The sequence below is a fragment of the Carcharodon carcharias genome, chromosome 8 (genome assembly GCF_017639515.1).
Source record: "Carcharodon carcharias isolate sCarCar2 chromosome 8, sCarCar2.pri, whole genome shotgun sequence".
NCBI lineage: Eukaryota > Metazoa > Chordata > Chondrichthyes > Lamniformes > Lamnidae > Carcharodon > Carcharodon carcharias.
Genome location: NC_054474.1, coordinates 173539683 through 173559118, shown reverse-complemented (window position 1 = coordinate 173559118; position 19436 = coordinate 173539683). Strand labels below are relative to the sequence as shown.

Genomic DNA, 19436 nt, shown 5'->3' with positions numbered 1-19436 from the left:
ATATCCTTTAAAAAAAAAATATGGACACCTGAACTGTTCACAGTGCTATGCGTAGTCTAACCAAGGTTCTATACAAGTTTCTCATAACTTCCCTACTTTTCTGCTCTATCCCTCTGGAAGTGAACCCCATTGTTTTGTTTGCTTTTTTAATGGTCTTATTAACCTGTGTTGCTACTTCTAGTGATGTGTACTTTCACCCACAAAATGCCTCTGCTCCTCTACCCCATTTAGATATTATTTTCCAAGGCATATGCAACCTCCTTATTCTTCTTTCTAAAATGCACCACCTCACGCTTGCCTACTTTGGCATTCATTTGCCAAGAACACACCCATTCTGTAAGTTAATTAATGCTGTCCTGTAATTTGTTAGGTTTCTTCTGTATTAACTAGCCCATCTTCAAATTTTGAAATTGTACTTCCAATTTCTGAGCCATTAGCTCCCAAACAAACAACGTCTCTAATTTTAAATTCACATGCTTCTGTTTAGAATCGTTTCCTGGTCTTGCCCCTTCTATCTGTGGCCTTCTCTAACCAGGAACCACCACCCACCTCACCACAATGAACTCTCTAACCTTCCAACTCTGGCCTCTTGTAAATCTCTCCCTCCCTTTGCTCCACTACTTCAGCTGTCCAGATCTGACACTCTGGATCTCAATAAACCCTGCACTCTCCACCTCTACTTTTCTTTTCTCATTTAAGACTCTTCTAAAAGCTCATCTCTTTGACCAAGTTTTTAGTTACCCTACTAGTATCTCCCATCTTTGACTTGGTGTCAATTTTGTTTGGTTACACTCTTGTGAAATGCCTTGAATACTTTAGCACATTTGGAACTGGTTAGAACACCACCCCTTCGTATCTAAAGCCATTTAGAGACAGGATAGAGTCCAATGTGAAATGAGTTTGTGCAGTCTCAACCTCTTATTAAGTGAACAGTAGCGTACAGGATGCAAACTAACTACAAGTCACTAATTGGTGCAGTATTGTCACTCAAGCAGAACACAAAGTTCAGCGTTGTAATAAATAGAAGCATACATAACAGTTCAGCAGGGTTGCTCTTGTGAATTTGAGGTTTAGATTAAGGCCTGTTGCTGGGGCATTAAGAGAGAGCTTTACCCACCATTTAACTTAAGCTTTAACCATCTGTGCAGATATCAGATTAAAGCTCAGGTAGAAACAATATAGCCTTTTTGGATTAAGAGGCCTTGGGCATCTTTCCATATTTTTCTGAAAGCCCACTCAACACCATCTCTGTTAATGCATTTTCAAGTGTGGTCATAACAGTGTTTCAAACAATTTCATTTTGATCAGATGATACATTTACTGGTTTGGTACTTAATGCAGAACACTTTGTTAGAAGAAAAAGAAAGTACCTTTTGCTTCAAACGATTTTTCACCTCTTTTATTCCCATTTTTGCATGATCTTTTGCCTAGTATTGCAGAAGAGAATTCAAGTTAAAACCTCTTCATAGTACTTCATCAGTCTCCAATAGCAACAAAGCTTGCTATTAAGCCATTTCTATTTCTGGTACTTTGGAACAATTCAAGGAGAGAAAATATAAAGAACTCAAAGTTCAGGGGAAAATTGTAAACTTTTAAATACTGACGGACATTTCAAGATTGTCCAGTGATTACTATGGAGTCAGTATTCTATCAAGTCAAAATTAAAAGCACTGAAACATTTCTATTCTTTTGATGCAAACATTCTTTGCCAAATAAAAGATCTGCTAATTCAAAAGCAAAATACTGTAGATGAAGAAAATCTGAAAGAAAAACATAAAATGCTGGAAATACTGAGCAGGTCTTTGCAGAGAAAAACAGGTTAATGATCTTTCATCAGAAATAAAATATTTGCTAAATCTGTCCACAATATCTTGCAAAAAAGGACTGATTCAGATGGAGAAATAAAAGTATAGAGGAAATATCCCGCAAAAGAACATTCTTAGCCATAGAATGCTCTGCAACAAAAAGGTTCAGCCCTTGGGCTAGAAAAAGCACTAAAGTTGTGACTGGATGCAGATGGTGAAGGCTGAAATACATATATGGAAATCTTAAGCTAATTCACAAGGTAATTGGCTCAATAGAAGCCATAGTGTCCACATAGTCTTTCTCAACTGTTTTATGATGAATACAGGTAGCCATATAGAACAAGCTTGCACCATGGTTTCCAGGGGCTTGTTACTTCTGACACTGCAGACTAATTTTATGTTCTCCATCATAATCTGCATCACTTGCTGCAGTGGCCTAATAATGAGGTTCAGCAGAAGAATTTGTAAACAAGTTCAGTAATGGTCCTTTGAGACCTTTCACACCTTCTGCACAGGCACCTGTGTTTTCCTTCCCTTGGCAGCACCTATAGACATCTAGATGATCAGCCCCAATAGGTAAAGGAAAAGTCTACTGGGGAATCTTAGAGGAAGCCTTATTACACTGTCCCCAGGTGACCATCAAGATAACACTTTCGATATTGATGTCAACTTAACATTAAATCACAGGAATAGTTTTCAGTCCGTTGTGTTTATAGTGGCTATTTTTTTTTAGATAATCCATGGATCTGCTTCAAACATTTAATCCACTTTTCCCTTTAAAAGTTGTAATGGTCCTTGCCTCAACAGCTCTGTTCCAAAAACCTTAAGTGTAAAAAAGGAAAGGTTTTCACAGTTTTTCTCCTCACTCTATCAGAGAGTTTTAACTTGATAATCCCTAATCATTGACTCCTCAACCAGAGACAATAACCTTTTGCACCCAATCAAAACCCTTTATAATTATTTTTTTAAAAAATTTACTAAATCTCTTCGCATTATCTGCTCCACCTCACGTCCTGTTATCTCATGTCCTATCCCTCCTATAATAACAGATATCTGGAAGATGAATACTGTAATTCATGTAGCCTTAGAGGAGAAAAAAAGGCCCACCAAGGCACGGATGCCCAAAAAATTATCTTCCGAGCCAAATGAAACTTGTTCTTTTTTGAACCAGGGTTCAATCAGAAACTAGAGAAGTACTGCCTTGCGAGTTCACTTGTAACTCCTACCCCAATCAAGCGAAACGTTGAAATATATTGCTAATGAGCTTTTGAAGATTCCCAATAATAAGACCAGCTCTTCACTTAGAAACACATGACTGTACAGTCACTGAAGATAAATATTTCAACAAGATGCAACTTATCTTAATGAATATCAGTCTCTTGTACTTATCCAGATAGGATCATCGTAAACTAATTTACTTAAATTCACAAAAACATAAAACTCCACTTTCTCAACCATATTAAAATTGCCTACTTACAAACTTATACACAGTCTTCATCGCAGGATTCGCCTTTGTCTTCATTGTATTTATAATAGCTCCACTTCCTTTCTATTAATACATTGGTGATTAATTCCTTTGCATAACACATTTATAATATCACAAACCTATTAACATAGCAAATACATTCTCACAATGCTTCAGCGAGAGGATAAGGCCGTAATGTTTTTGACAAGGACTTCCCAGTAATAACTAGGACAAGTGATCTGGGGCAGTGGCATTTCCCTCGACAAATGTGGTGTATTTCCAGATTCAATGTAGCTTGATCTGATGCCTGATTGTGTTTTATATAAAGAATTCCAAAGGCAGTGAAAATGCTAATTTCTGAATAGACCTGAGCTATAACAAATTGTTTGTTACAGGACATCAGTAATTTTAGCAAAGGCAGAATGGCAGCCCTACAAAATAAAGGGGCTATTGACAAGGATTCTGGGGATATAGGATTTTAAAAAATAATATGGGTAATTGGCTGAATTTGCAGCTTGACTCTCCTTCACAAATAAAAGTAATACTGTGAAGGATGTACACCCATGAATATTTTTGCAGTAAAAATATGAAAGAAACACAGAAACAAAAATCAACAAAGGATGTCAAGGCCTTGGAGAAGGTTTAGAGAAGATATGCCAGAATAATAACAGCGATGAAAGACTTCAGGTATGAGGAGAAACTAGAGAATCTAGGATTGTTCTGCTTAGAGCAAAGGTGGTTAGGGGAGATTTAATAGAGGTGCTCAAAATTATGAGGAGTATTGATTAAGTAAATAAGGATAAATTGGTGGGTGGGTTGGTAACCAAAGGACACAGATTCAAAATAATTGACGGAATATCCAAAGGAGAATTTATTTTAAGAAGCGAGTTATGATGACCTGGAGTGCACTATCTGAAAGGGTGGTAGAAGCAGCTTCAGTAGCAGCTATTTAAAGGAATATAACATGAAAATGAAAATTTGCAGGGCTATGGGGAAAAAGCTTGGGAATGAGCATGGGATTAGGACTAATTGGATAGTTGTACTAAAGAGCCATCACAATGGGCTGTGAGATTCTGTGATTTTAACATTAGGACTCTCTTAGGTAGAAGTTAGTTCCTCCAGAATTTTGAAAGGACAGGATAGCCTGTCTCAGTGCAATAGTAGAGAACCTAATGAAGGCTAAGTTATTGAAAATTAACTGTCAATGTTGGGTGTGTTTTTTTCCTAATGTTATTATTTTTATATATTTTAATTTGTATTTTTTTGCTTTTTTTAAGTGTTCCTTTTTCATCTTTTGATCTATTATTCCTTGATTTTAGTAATCTTGTTTTGATGGTACCTTTTATTTCCTAAAATATTTATTCTACTTTCTAAAATAAATGTGTTGCATTTTCTTAGTTTTTTTGTGACTCTCTCTTGCTGGTTTCTTTCATTTTTTGTGCTACTAAGTCTGTAGGGTAAGTCATGAAATGCATGACGCATGAAGAAGTAAGGGGGACTACAGCAAGGAAAAGGATTCTATTTCTAGAGAGTTATCAATTGTCTGCTGAAGTAATGGAAGTTAGGATGGATACGAAAGTGGCTAAGTAAAATGAGCATATTTTGAACTGACTAGGGACAGACTAAGTAAATGAAATGAAAATAGAACAGTTGGGGAGGTGGTTGAGGAAATCTATGAGACGTGCAGGAGAGTCCAGAAATAAAGGAAGGGGACTTGCATGGGAGGAGGGAAGACACGGTACTGTGCTTTATCCAAATGTGCTAGCACAAAACTATTACATAAACATAAGTTCTTTCAAATGAGATATTAAAAGTGTTACATAATATTTTGTGATATAGCCTTTAAACATACAAACATCAGTATATTTGTCAAAAATGACTTGCATCAAAATGAATACAGGGCACAGGGTCTGTGCTGGGGCCTCAACTTTTTACGATTTACATCAATGACTTAGGTGAGGGGAGTAAAGGCATGGTAGCTAAATTTGCAGATGACACAAAGATAGATAGGGAAGTATGTTGTGAAGAAGACATAAAAAGTTTGCAGATGGATAGAGACAGGTAGAGTGAGTGAGCAAAAATCTGGCAGATAGAGTATAATGTGGGAAAACGTGCAGTTGTTCACTTTGGCAGGAAGAATAAAAAAGCAGAACATGACAAATTGAGAATGACTGCAGGATTCCAAGGTGTGAAGGGATCTCTGCACAAGTCACAAAAAGTTAGTATGCATGTGCAGTATGTAATCAAGAAGGCTAATGGAATGCTATCCTTTATTACGAGAGAAATTGAACCTAAAAGTAAGGATCTTATTTACGGCTTCAGTTATACAGGGCATTGATGAGACCACATCTTGAATAGTGTGCGTAGTTTTGGTCTCCTTATTTAAGGATGTAATTGCGATGGAGGCAGTTCAGAGAAGGTTTACTAGATTGATGCCTGGAATGAGCAGGTTGTCTTATGAGGATAGATTGGACAGACTGGGCTTGTCTCTACTGGAGTTTAGAAGAGCGACGGGTGACTCGATTAAAATATAAAAGATCCTGAATGGTCTTGACAAACCGGACGTGGAAAGGATGTTTCCTCTTGTGGGTGAGTCCAGAAGTAGGGGGGTACTGTTTTAAAATTAGGGGTTGCTTTTATAGGACAGAGATGAGGAGAAATTTATTCCCTCAGCGGGTTGTGCAAATTTGAAACATTCTGCCTCAGAAGGCAGTGGAAGCACGGTCATTGAATATTTTTAAGGCAGAGGTAGATAGATTCTTGTTAGGCAAGGGAATCAAAGATTATTGGGGGTAGATGGGAATGTGGAACTTGAAACACAAACAGATCAGCCTTGGTCTTATTGAATGGCGGAGCAAGCTCAAGGGGCCAAATGGCCTACTTCTGCTCCTATTTCGGATATTCGTATGTTCATATGTACACAAGACTGTTGGAACAGAAAACAGCACCTAAAATTCAAAACACTAAAACTAATAACTACACAATCCCTTCCTATATACCGTAAAACATTCAACTTCAATTTACAGCTACACCTTTAGTACAGTATTTAAATAATCCTAATTTAAAATTTAACCATCCAAGTCTTAATATTTCATTCATTTAAACTGATCAAGGCTATTTTTGTACTGCCCTACTATACTTTTAAAGACCACTGTTGCCACAATGGTCTTTCCTTAATTTCATGATTTTAAGATAGCTAGTACATTTTGCAATTATGCATCATTTCACATCAGAAAAAGCATTTATGTCATGTCCATTAAATATAAATTAAAATATGAGAAGCAGCACCTTTCAGTGAATTAAAAGGAAATAATGGAGGAAATAAAAGTGGGTTAACATCTCTTGTACATTATATCAGGGTAGATACATTAAAAAAAAACAGAACCGCATTTTAAATTTCATTGCATGAGCTTCAAAACAAAACAGAATCTCGTATTTGTTCAGTAGCAGTTTTGTCCTTGGATTAATAAGAGATTCAAGATTAAATTCAAATTGATGAACATCTGTAAGTGTCTGCTTTAGATAATGAAATTAAGCTGTTTTCCGCAAATGAGTTTTTAAATGCAGGTTAGGCCACAGGCACCAGAGCTTTGGATGACCTCAAGTTATTGGAGAGTAGAATGTGGGAGGCCAGCCAGGAACATGTTAGAATAGTCATGTCTGGGGGGTAAGAAAAGCTTGGATGAGGGTTTTAGCAGCAGAGGAGTTGAGGCAGGGACACAGTCAGATAATGGTGATGGTGGTCAGAAACTCATCTTAGGGTCAAATATGGCAACCAGGTTGTGAATAGTCTGGTTCAGTCTTGGACAGTTGTCAGGGAGAGGAATGGAGTTGGTGACGAGGGACCAGAATTTGTGGTGCGGATTAAAGACAATTGCTTCAGTCTTCCTGATAGTTAATTGGAGGAGATTTCTGCTCATCCATTACTGAATGTCAGGCAAGCAGTCTGACAATTTTAAGACAATGGAAAGGTTGAGAGAGGCTGTGGTCATCAGTGTACATGAGGAAACTGATGTTGTGTTTTCTGATGATGTCGCTGAGGGGCAAATAGGAGGGGCCAAGGAAGTATTCAATGAATGGCATGACACTAGAAAGTTCTGAGGAACAAAGGGACCTTGGCATGTGTGTCCATAGATCTATGAAGGCGGAGGGGCATGTTAGTGGGGTGGTGAAAAAGGCATATGGGACACTTGCCTTTATCAATCGAGGCATAGATTATAAAAGTAGGGAGATCATGTTGGAGTTGTATAGAACCTTGGTGAGGCCACAGCTGGAGTAGTGTGTGCACTTCTGGTCGCCACATTATAAGAAGGATGTGATTGCACTGGAAGAGGTGCAGAGGAGATTTGCCAGGATGTTGCCTAGGATGAAACATTTAAGTTATGAAGAGAGGTTGGGTAGACTTGGGTTGTTTTCGTTGGAGCAGAGAAGACTGAGGGCGACCTGATCGAGGTGCACAAGATTATGAGGGGCATGGACAGGATGGATAGGGAGCAGCTGTTCCCCTTTGTTGAAGGGTCAGTCACAAGGGGACATAAGTTCAAGGTGAGGGGCAGGAGGTTTAGTGGGGATTTGAGGAAAAACTTTTTTACCCAGAGGGTGGTGACAGTCTGGAATGTGCTGTCTGGGAGGGTGGTGGAGACGGGTTGCCTCACATCCTTTAAAAAGTACCTGGATGAGCACTTGGCATGTCGTAATGCCAAGTGCTGGTAAATGGGATTAGGTAGGTAGGTAGGTCAGGTGTTTCTCATGTGTCAGTGCAGACTCGATGGGTCGAAGGGCCTCTTCTGCACTGTGTGATTCTGTGAAACCTGAAGTAACTGTGCAGGAATGAGAAGAGAAACCACTGATGGCAATTCTCTGGCTACGATTAGATAGATAAGAATGGAACCAGACAAATACAGCCACACCCAGCTAGATAATAATGGAGTGAGTGCTAGAGGAGGATGGTGAGATTACCAGGTCAGAGGCTGCAGACTGGTTGAGAAAGATGGGGAGGGATAGTCTGCCTTACTTACTTATCCATTCACTTTAAAAAAAATTGGAGGAAAATTTAGAGGATAATTCTGTAAAGTGGCCCTAAACATGGCAATGCTACACGTGTAATAAAAATTCAACTCAAATTTCTCATATTGCACTGGCAGACTCACTAGTCTTGAGTATAGCTGTGTGGGGTGGTAGTTGCATCTCCACATTGCTCACAGTGCAGAAACAATACAAAATTGTCTCAGTTCACTAACTCTGCTTTATGTCAACATTATTAAAAGAAACTCTCAAAATGGTGGATTCATCAGGTATTCATGCATCCATCTTTATTTTCTTAAACAAATATGCACATATTTGTTCAAGTTCTTTCTACAGTCTCTGATAAGCGTGGAATATCATGTATTTAATTTCTGTGCATTTTTAAATAGGTCAGAGAAATACCCCTTGCATTTATGCTTTCAAGACTAGTTCTCATTCTGCTGTTACTAAGGTGATTAGGCTTAATTAGGCATGTAAAGAATATTTACATTGAACTGAAATAAAGAAAAATCCAAACAGGAAATATTTTATGGAATTGAATTGCTAATGCATAAGCCTTCTTTACTAATATAAGCCAATTAGAAACAGAGCTTTCTATTTTTAAATCATTTGCAGACAGTTGTTCAGATTATGACACAAAAACTGAATTCAACTGTAAAAGTATGTATTTAAATGTTTAAGACAGCATCGTTGCGCACACAAGAAACAGTTTTAACTCCAGCCTATCGACAGGAACAGAGTGGGGCAACGGTTAAAATGGAGCAGCTCCATTTCCCACCTATCTGTGGTTTTCTCACTGATGATTCTGGAGGTGAATGAGCCAGGCTCCAGTGGGAATCTAATTAATAATTGCGACTCAGCATCTCACGATGCACGTGACTGCAATGGAATTTTAACCAGCTCCTGCTTGCCTTACAAGGAAGGTCTGGACCTCTGTTGCCCCCAGCTTTGTGTCCAGCCGTGAGAGCCTCAGAAACATGTTTCCCCACTCCATAGGCTTACCCAGCTACCCACAGCCTCGGGGCTACCTCATTTTCATCCTTCCCCAGGAGTCAATGCTGCTTTCTGTCAGAAATGACTGAACAGCTGACTGGTTTGATACAAATAAGGTCCGGCAGTTAATAACGTTTCATCAGGAGTTAAATTTGAGTTTACTTCTACAAGGACATACTCTGGCAAATACAGCTGTCAAATTACTTGAGCTGAAGATGCTAATACTTCCCTTTCACCTGATAAAATGCACACGAGAATTTTACTTAATTTTAAGAACATTTCAATGAGGGAACGTTTCAACTTTTTTCTGGCTACGCAGTATACAAAATTAGCAAGTGCTTTTCAGTTAGTGGTATGTAAGGTGAGAGGGTTGAAATATCCTCTTCTATGTAATTTCAGAACCAAATTTGAGTTTATCCAAAGTCATTTGTCCATATCCTTTAAGAAAAGTTGTTATTCACCTCCATGTACATTATGGCAAATAAAAGAAGTGGAATATTTGTTACTACATAATTCAGTAAGGCAATATTATTTTAAATAGACGTTGCTTGGAAATAACTGAGCATATGAGAAAAGTTAACTTTATTTGAAATATGATTTCAAATCATACTATAAAAATCAGCTAAACTATGTCATTATTTTGTAAACTCATAATTGGAAATGAATTCAAATACACATTTAGTCGATGTTAAACAGGATGGTTTCCAAATAATAGATAATGATTAGCATGTTGGCATTGCTACAGGAGGAAGATTAGTACTGCAATTCCCCATAGTGCAACTGGATGTTGGACCTCACGCTATCCAGTGTGTCACTGAGCGCAGACGAGACAGCTTTTTACAGGGAAGCAGGAAGTAAGATCACCTGGTTTATTTCTCTGAGCCATGTACTCATGCACATTCTAGCAAAAAGCTCAAGAAAGCAGATGACAAAGGCCAATGAAGAAGACCTGGGAAAATCTAGAAAACTAATGTACAGCATTATCAAATCCTGACATAGGGTCAGTATCCAGATACAATGGGATCCTAGGCTGTGCTCTTCAACCAGTTCAAATGCATCAATATATTTAACTACATAGACTTTTGAGGAATACCTCGGTGCATATATAAAGGAAATTTATCTTCAGTTTATCCTTTGACTGACAATTTTCCCATTTAATAAAGCTTTTAATACCCTTAATATTCCAGTAAGAATAATAGATTCCACTCACCTTCACTGTGAACAGCCACTGATGGTAAGATTTGTCACTTCCTAGATAAAGCAGAAAGGTGTTTTACTTGGAAAGTCACCGTACACCAACAACAACATTCAAGTCAAAGGGTTACAATAGTTCAAGTTTTTTTTATAGTCCATTCAAAAATCATTGAAAAAAGTATCACAGGATTTTACAATCATGCCAAATAAGAACGGTATTTTGTTTTTGTTTGGAGAAGGGCAGGATGCAGCCAAATCGTTGTTTTTTTGAAAGGCTATGTTAACATTTAAGGACAAAGGAAAATGACATACTGGCTTTGATGGCAAATCCAGTTCCACTGGGTTTGCTCATTTCTAATCGAAATTGGCTGCAACTTTAAACTAGATATTGTTCTCGTCCAGAAAACCAGGTAGTGAAGGATAGTACTGAAGCCAATCTTTAATCAGTCTTGCGTTTATTTACAGAGTGAAACACTACAAGCATACACCTCCCTAACCCAACCTCCCCACAGTTTCAATAAGTGACTCTTTATATGCGCTCAAGTGCAACTTCAATTAATGCCCTACCCCTGCATGTAATTGAACACAAATAATATACAATTAATGTACATCAAGGGGTAGAAATTTGCCTTGAAAGTTCCATGCAACAGGTGGTATCACATTGGCCATATGTCTTATACTCAGCCTGGTATTTAGTTTAATTGAAGCCAATGCAATTCCATTACTGTGCAAGGCAAATCTATATGGGCAAGTTAACTCCATATATGCAAACTACTTGGTGTTGCAAAATGTTGCATTCTTTTCTTTGAGATTTCTACAGATACAGGATGCCAGGCATCTTTGTTTACCTGGGTTGGGAGCCAGCAAAAGTAAATTAATTTAGATGAGTAGAGAAAGAAAGAAGAAAAATGATACTGCTGTTATATTGGTATAATACAGGTTTAATGCTGCCCATGATGCACAGCTACTGACTCTATACCAATGATTTCCTGAAGTTGGTTGTCCTTGCCTTAGAACATTTGGGAAGCTTACTTTGCCTTTGGCTGTGAGAGACCCTTGTGTTGGAAGTATTACTATGGCAATAACTGTATTAAAACAAAATGAATAATAGAAAGAAAAGACAAAACAGGACACTTGGATTCCTGCATAACTATACACTTGCACAATTTACTTTCTAAGTGCCTCAACTAAGGGAAAAAAAGATTTAGATTCCATATGTGTTAAAGGTTGTGGTCATTTGAACTGATAACACTGAGATTTTGATGTAGGTAATAGCTTGACATTGGGTGAAGAACCGACAACAGTGATCAACAGATCCCTATTTCCAAGGATGAGAGATGGATAAAAGCAAAAAACTGCTGATGCTGGAAATCCAAAACAAAAACTAAATCTGCAAATGATGTCAGGCCTGCTGAGTTTTTCCAAGTATTTTTGTTTGTGAGAGATGGATAAGATGGGTAAGTGGATAGACATGTAGGGAGAGATTAAATGATAAAACTGAGAAGTATAGAAAAAATAAACTGCATATAGCTTATCAAGGAGTGTAAGAATCAGTCCTGAATAATATTAATAGAATGGAGTTTGAGAGATTACCAGGAGAAACATCTAGAAATATTCTACAGGCAGGAAAAATCCCGTGGATTCAGGAAATGAGAATGATGTTTAGCAACAATCTCATCTTATATATTATTTCACTTTGCTTATCGTTCTTCCACTCTATCAGAATTTTTTCTTCCATCTTTATTTTCTGAGGTTCTTATTGATCATTTCCCTCTTGCTTTTGTTTTCCTCAAGTTTTCTTTGTCATGGCTCCTACCTTCTTTTGTGTTAAGTACATCAATGCATGAGATTTTACAACTGGCATACTAACGTGAAACAAGCTAACCTTTCTACAACTATGGGCTGAATCTTCTGAGGAGTGGCGATCGCCGCCAGATTGCCACTCGGCTCCTTTTTAATTACCTCACACTGGAGCTCCACATTTCTCACCCAGCCTGCCAAACACGGCTGCCTGGAAAATGTGGAGCATACCTGCTCCTGGAGTCTCTCCCTTGTTGTATAGGAAGGTCGGGGGCAGGGCGAGGGGGGAGGTGGGAAGGCCATGTCACGTCCCCCTTTTTCGACACTAGCTACCGTAAACCAGAAAGTTTAAATATTTCTTTACAAACTAAGAAGAGAAGGTAAGTCCATACGGAAGTGGGTGAGGGCGTACAATGGGTTGAGGGGGTCGGAGAGAGGGGAAGGTATTCAGGGGGTGGGGGTGGTAGTCAGTTCTGGGTTTAGTCAGGCGGTTGGCAGGATACTCAGTTTAGGGGGAGGCTGGTCAGGGTGTGGGGGTTAGTCAGGGGTAGTCAAGTGGTTGGGAAGATAGTCGGAAGTTTGGGGATCGGGGAAATTACTGGTATAGTTACTCAGGAGTTGGAACTGGTTTTAATCCCTCTAACATTTCCTGGGTAACTATTCTGCTAAGTGAGTTGGAACCATCCAAAGATCCTGGCTTTAAATCAGAGTTTCGGAGGGTTCCAAATGCAGGGTAATTGCCCAACGGAAGTTGAAACTTCCCAAACAATCCTTGTCAGTGCATGGGGCCTTCCAAAGGGTCTCCCAGTGCATCTTCTGGCTTACCTCTAAGGTACGACCATCCAGAGACCGGAAGATCTGGACCAACGTTTATATTAATCAATCAGTTGACAGAATAACAAATACAATGCCTCTGTTATTTACGCAGTCACGAAAACCAGGATGAACACAAGCTGTCCACTTCCTTCCATGTGCACCCCCTCGGACCCCCCACCTTCTCAACCCTTACGTTAAGAGCACAATGAGATAAATATTTGGAAATTCCAAGCAACCATGAAGAATCAAGAAAAAATAGCTGAAAAAGACAAAAAGAGGAATAGGAAAAGACAGGATGATAATTATTATATCCTGCTTTCTTAATCTTGTTCACATTCCTCTTTGCTTCTTTTCCCATTTCTTCTTCCATAGTAATAATATCCCTTTCACATGTACGCCTATTGTCAGACAGTTCCTGTCCATCTTATTACTGTACCTTTCACATATACCTTGCCGTCAGATCGTCCTTTTGCTTTCACCATTTTTTTGGTCTGTAATCTTTTATTTTTACAAAAGAATTATAATGTAATAATCATAGTCATGCTGAAGCCAATATTCCAGTCAGTGGAAAGAAATAACCACTGCTGCACTGTGCATAAAAATACTAAATGCAATAACCAGCTAATGTATTTGAACAGTCAAATACATACTGATATCACTTTGACACAACTCCAAGAACATAATTTCAAAATGCACTAATGCTAAAAAAAATGAATATTGAAATTAAATCTTAATGTTTGCACATAACATGAAATCACATAAAATGTATCATTTTAAAATGATGTGGGGGAAGAAAATCAATAAAGATGCCTTATCTTGTTCATTTTGATCATGGGTTTCGTTCTTGCACATGCTATGTGCTGTCTCATTCTTTGTTCTATGCTTTTGAACATGCCTGCTTTCATTTCTGCCCTCTTAAATGTTTTTTTTTCTGTTCTAGTCACTTTTTCTCCTATTATTTTAATTTTGTTGACCCCAGTTCTGAACCTGCATTCAGGCTATTTGTAATTGTTTCCCCTTTGTTTCTGTCTAGCTTTGTTTTGCAGCAATTTCCTTCCAGCTATCAGAGCAGTAATTGTTTTTCCTGTGCCTTTCTTCATCGATTCATCAACAGCTTTGGAGCGATTCTATTCAATATAGACTTCTTAAAAGTTATAGATTTCGCTATCACTAGGCTATTTTCCTAATGCTCGGACAGAATTCACCTTTAGCCTTATGAAAAGTAATTTAATTACAGTGAGTGTGTTACCAAAGTAAACTTTAGTTCTGCATACATTAAGCACAATAACAATCCAGCTGGAAGGATTAAAGGACGGACAAAAAAAGACAGATTAAAAACAATAATTAAAGGATTAAAATATAAAACAACCAGACTAGTGTGCCCTGCTTTTCTATTCTTGGGAAGGTATCTATTTTTTGATGTATAATTTTTTTTTTAGTTTAAGATTTAAATAATTAGTCACGTGCTTCTAAAAGATGTACTTTGCTCAACAATGGAGCAAGATTCACTGCTTTTGAAGGGTGAGAGAGAGGAGTGAGAAACCCCTTGTGCCTAAACTTCATCTGCCTTTACACATATTAGCACAAGCAGACATATGTTATTAAATAGTGCATACCACCAAATTCATCTTGCTCAAAGTTAACATTTCGAGTTCTAAAGTTCAGGGGCAAAGTTCCTTTTTTTGGCTTTTAAATTGATCTGCATTAAATAAAACTTAACCTTTGTGTAAATTGGATTTTTCTTTCATAGGCATTACATGACTGTATCCACAACTGCTCCTCCCTTTAAGAGCTTTAAAATAATGTGATACAATATGGCTCAGTTTTTGTTGCTAGGATCACCAATACTAATTTCATCAATCTTAGTTAACAACTGCTGCGGTTTCTATATCTTATAGACTGTCACCTAGAATTTGATAACAAATTTTATTTTAAATTAAAAGAAACATTCATTACAAGTTCTAGTTCTGCATCACATTTGAAACCCTTTCTCTTACAAAAATTAAATGTAATTTTTATGGAAATCAAAAAGATACAGAACATACAAGAATGAGGCCCATTGTGTTGTCTCCTGGTAATGCTTTCAAAAATACAATTTTGACACTTTTTCTTTTAAAACAAAAAATGCTTTCCAAGGGCTGGGTGGTCTCTTGCTCACTGATGGTGTTTGAGGCTCAGGATAGAACCCAACATCCTGTTGCCGAGCCTTGGCTCCCATGTTTCTTAGTCTGAGCCTCAAGGAAAGTTACATATGAACACACTAACAAGAAGCAGGAGTAGGATATTCGAGCCTGCTCCGCCATTTCATAAGATCATGGCTGATGTGATAGTTACCTCAAGTCTGCATCCCATCTACCCCAATAACCTATCACCCCCTTGCTTACCAAGAATCCATCCACCTCTGCCTTAAAAATATTCAAAGACTCTGCTTCCACCGCCTCTTCAGGAAGAGGGTTCCAAAGACTCACGACCCTCAGAGAAAACATTTTGCCTCACCTCCATTTTAAATGGGTAACCCCTTATTTTTAAACAGTGACCCCTACCTAGTTCTAGATTCTCCCACAAGAAGAAACATCCTCTCCACATCCACCCTGTCAAGTCCCCTCAGAATCTTATATGTTTTAATCAAGCCGTCTCTTATGCTTCTAAACTCCAACGGATACAAGCCTAGCTTGTCTAACCTTTCCTCATAAGACAACCCACCATTCCAGGTATTAGTCTGGTAAGCTTTCTCTGAATTGCTTCCAACACATTTACATCCTTCCTTAAATAAGGTGACCAATACTGTACACAATACTCCAGATATGGTCTCGCTAGTGCTCTGTATAACTGAAGCATAACCTTCCTACTTTTGTGAACAATTCCCCTCGCAATAAATGATAACATTCTATTAGCTTTCCTAATTACTTGCTGTACCTGCATACTAGCCTTTTGAGATTCAAGCACTAAGACATCCTGATCCCTCTGCATATCAGAGTTCTGCAATCTCTCACCATTTAGATTATTTGCCTCCCTTTTATTCTTCCTGCCAATTTCTAATTTGATCATTTATTTTTAAAAAGGCATCACAGAGATGCATTTGATACAGGAATATTAAAAAGGCACAGCATATTCCTTTATCACATATTCTCAGCACCTCTGAAATACACCAAAAACTAAAAGAATCTGATAAATCCCAAAATCATTGCTTTTTTGTATTACATCCATGACAAAAAGGAAGTATCTATTCATCTGATTTGTGAGAAGTAGCTCATAATCCACAAAAATCAATAAAGATATGAGAATTTGCATCTACATGATATTCACCGTTATAAGCTGACCTACACTATATCCATAGGGGACACAGGGTGCAATAATGGTGCCAAATGTAAGTGAATCAAAGCAAGAATTTTCATCATTCAAAAGTATCCATATTACAAGCTCAATTTTGCTTCTCAAAAGACAAAGCCAATTAACCGGCACACGTCCTTAATTTTGAGCCCTAAATATCAGCAAAACAATCTTTTCAGCTTCACGATAGTGAAATCTGCTCAGTAAGGCCTTACCACCTGCATATTCGCCATTGTTTATCTCCTCTTCAAACATATCGCTAAACCCTTCCCCAGAATTCAAGAGATCTAGTCGACCATCAATGAACTGAAAAATAAAACAATTTTTTTGAGAAAACAACTGTTCACATGCGTCACACTCTTGTAAAGCAGGATATTGGAGAAAGCACAGTATTTACAATTTTTGTACTGTCAAACATCATTAATAAGCATGAGCTAATTAAAAGAATCTGTAAATCAGACAAAAGTGAATACACTGTTGTACCAAATGTTACACTTCTGATTGTAGATTTAACATATATGGACGAATAAAGAGATGCAATTTAGGAATTGGGTGTTCTTTATTAAGTGAAAGCCTCTAATTTATTATGCTGAGTCAGTATCCTAGGCCCAACCATATTCAGCTACTTCAACGATGACGTTCCCTCAATCATAAGGTCAGGAGTGGGGATGTTCGTTGATAATTGCACAATGTTCAGCACCATTTGTGACTCCTCAGATACTGAAGCAGTCTGTGCCCAAATGCAGCAAGACATGGAAATATTCAGGATTGGGCTGATAAGTTGCAAGTAACATTCACGTCAAACAAGTGCCAGGCAATGACCACCTCCAACAAGAGAGAATCTAACCATCTCCCCATGACATTAAATGGCCTTACCATCGCTGAATCCCCCACTATCAAAATCCTGGGAGTTACCCGTTATGATCCCTAGCTGAGGTTACCCCTGGACAAGCCTGATCCCAGGGTGGAACGCAGCTTTTATTTGGTTAGATACATGGAAAGTAGCTACTGAACAAAGTAACACAGGTCAGCTGATGAACTTTTAACAAAAGAATAAAGCACTTATTAAACAAGAAAAGATGAACTATATTGCAACACTCCTTCACCCACAACTATACCTTTACAGATACATACAGATTTGTAAGGATAACACATGTTACAAAAGCTATCTTATACTTTAATATTCACAGTAAATACACAGCCCATGTAAGCCAATAGGCATCCTGTGCTCAGACACACTACACTCTGAAACCAAGTGACAGATGCCACCTCAGCCAGATGCTATGGATCGCTCCTCAACTCTCTCCAGGTGTTTGTCACACAGTGAGCCAACCGGTCTCACTGAACTACGTCTTTCACATGAGGGTTTCCAAACTCCACACTCCAAGAACTCGCTTTGGAACCTTCTCCCAAACTGATGCTTTCCCTCAGACACCTTCCGCAAGGGTTCACCGCTAGAGTCTCGAACTCTCCTTCCAATGTTCCTCTTCCCTGGGTGGCCACATGCATTCAAGCTGTCTTCCATGCACTCTCTCTCACTGATTCAGCCGTAAACAGTACCACTGCTTCACATGCCCGTAGCAAAGAGTTACAGCCCTTTGGTTGTCCCTTTGGACCTTCTTGCCTCTTGCAAACTGTTCTTGCTTTAAATCTGCTTTCTTCAGCTTTTGTCTCTTTAAATCTGAAGCATGGAGCCTTTCTCTCTGTCCCTCACTCTTAACTTCATGAAGAGGACCTTTTCCAGGTTCCAGACCTTCCTTTGATCAAAAGGTCTTCTTTGGACTTACCCGTCTTCCACTCCCCTGGATTTTCGGGGTTTTTCCTTAGTTTGGGACTGGCTATCTAACTCCCGTTGCTCCAGTCTCTCTGGGGTCTTGGCTTCAAACTGCTTAAAACTGCTGTTTCTTTAGTTTTTCTGCATCTCTGTGGGAGGGACCTGTCACATCCATGGGAAGGAAGGCGAACACCATGGAGACTCTGGCCCAGCAGAACACACAGGTGCACGCAGACCTGCACTCCATTGCGGTAGCCATAGGAGAATTCCTGCAGCGGAACTCCTCAAGGAGTCAGGCCAGGGCCATCAGGTACCCGAAGTGAGGAGAAGTGGCAGCTGGATGCCCATGGGTCATCCAATCAGGAATCTCTTCCAAGTCCCCTTTGCTTGTGAACCCCTCAACCTCGTTCTGTGTCACCGCAGAGGGAGCAGCTGGCCCACAGGAGGACAGCCAAAGCAAGCCGGGGCCCTCAAGGCCTCAGTTCTCCAGAGAGCACATGCCAAAGTTATCAGAAGCAACAGGGCCAACCATTGCACATGCTGTCTCCACCTCTGCTGCAGATGTCAGGGCAGCGCCTAGAAGAAGTGGTAGGTCTAGAATAGTTAAGAAATTTTGATCACAAAATGGTTGCGTGGGTGAACACATTTTGTCACTTTATGATCTGAAAATATATTCACTTTCAATGAATATTGTGTAATGTTGTCTTTCAGCTCATTTACAGGCTTTGCGAGTCCTACCCCTGCACTGGCCCCATTAGGAACTCAGATGCGTGCAGCCGGACCATGAATGATTCTGAAGGGATAGTTGTGTGTGTGGGGCAGGGCCTTGCCTGAAGCCTTCATCCATCACACTCATCTCACTGTCCCGAGCATTTTGAATGCTGCCTGCTGGGGTTCTCTTTCAGTTCTCCATCTGAGCTGACCCGCATCTCTGCCCATCCACTGATTTCACTCCCAAACAGCACCTGTGCCCATCCAACATGAGGCTCTGCTCACTTTCGATTTGAGAAAAATGACAGTCATTAAGTTTCTGATCAGTACCCCCATCCTTCCCCTTCCCCAGTCACCCCTGCCCTTTTCCCCATCACAGTCCACCCCCCTGGCATCATCTTCTACCTCCCCACCATTACCCTACAGCCCGAACCCTGGTCATTCCAGGATTTCCAGGAGAACGTGCATGCTCCCTACCTTCCTGAAAACCCCAGCCCCAATCACACTGACCTGCCTCCTTCCC

At 39.2% G+C, this 19436-nt stretch overlaps 1 protein-coding gene across 8 annotated transcripts in view; it reads right to left on the bottom strand.

Annotated features, from left to right (window-relative positions):
* The window catches only part of LOC121281034 (DENN domain-containing protein 1A-like), a 607528-nt gene that overhangs the window by 71749 nt on the left and 516343 nt on the right, over positions 1–19436 (bottom strand). For 5 of the 8 annotated variants that reach the window (XM_041193614.1, XM_041193619.1, XM_041193616.1 and 2 more), the window contains exons 15-18: positions 16644–16734; positions 10499–10539; positions 3283–3354; positions 1371–1427 (exon numbers count right to left, since the gene is read on the bottom strand). In XM_041193614.1, the coding sequence (XP_041049548.1) occupies positions 1371–1427; positions 3283–3354; positions 10499–10539; positions 16644–16734 (261 nt within the window). The remainder of the gene's footprint in view (positions 1–1370; positions 1428–3282; positions 3355–10498; positions 10540–16643; positions 16735–19436) is intronic. The other 3 variants (XM_041193615.1, XM_041193617.1, XM_041193621.1) reach the window with 1 other exon arrangement.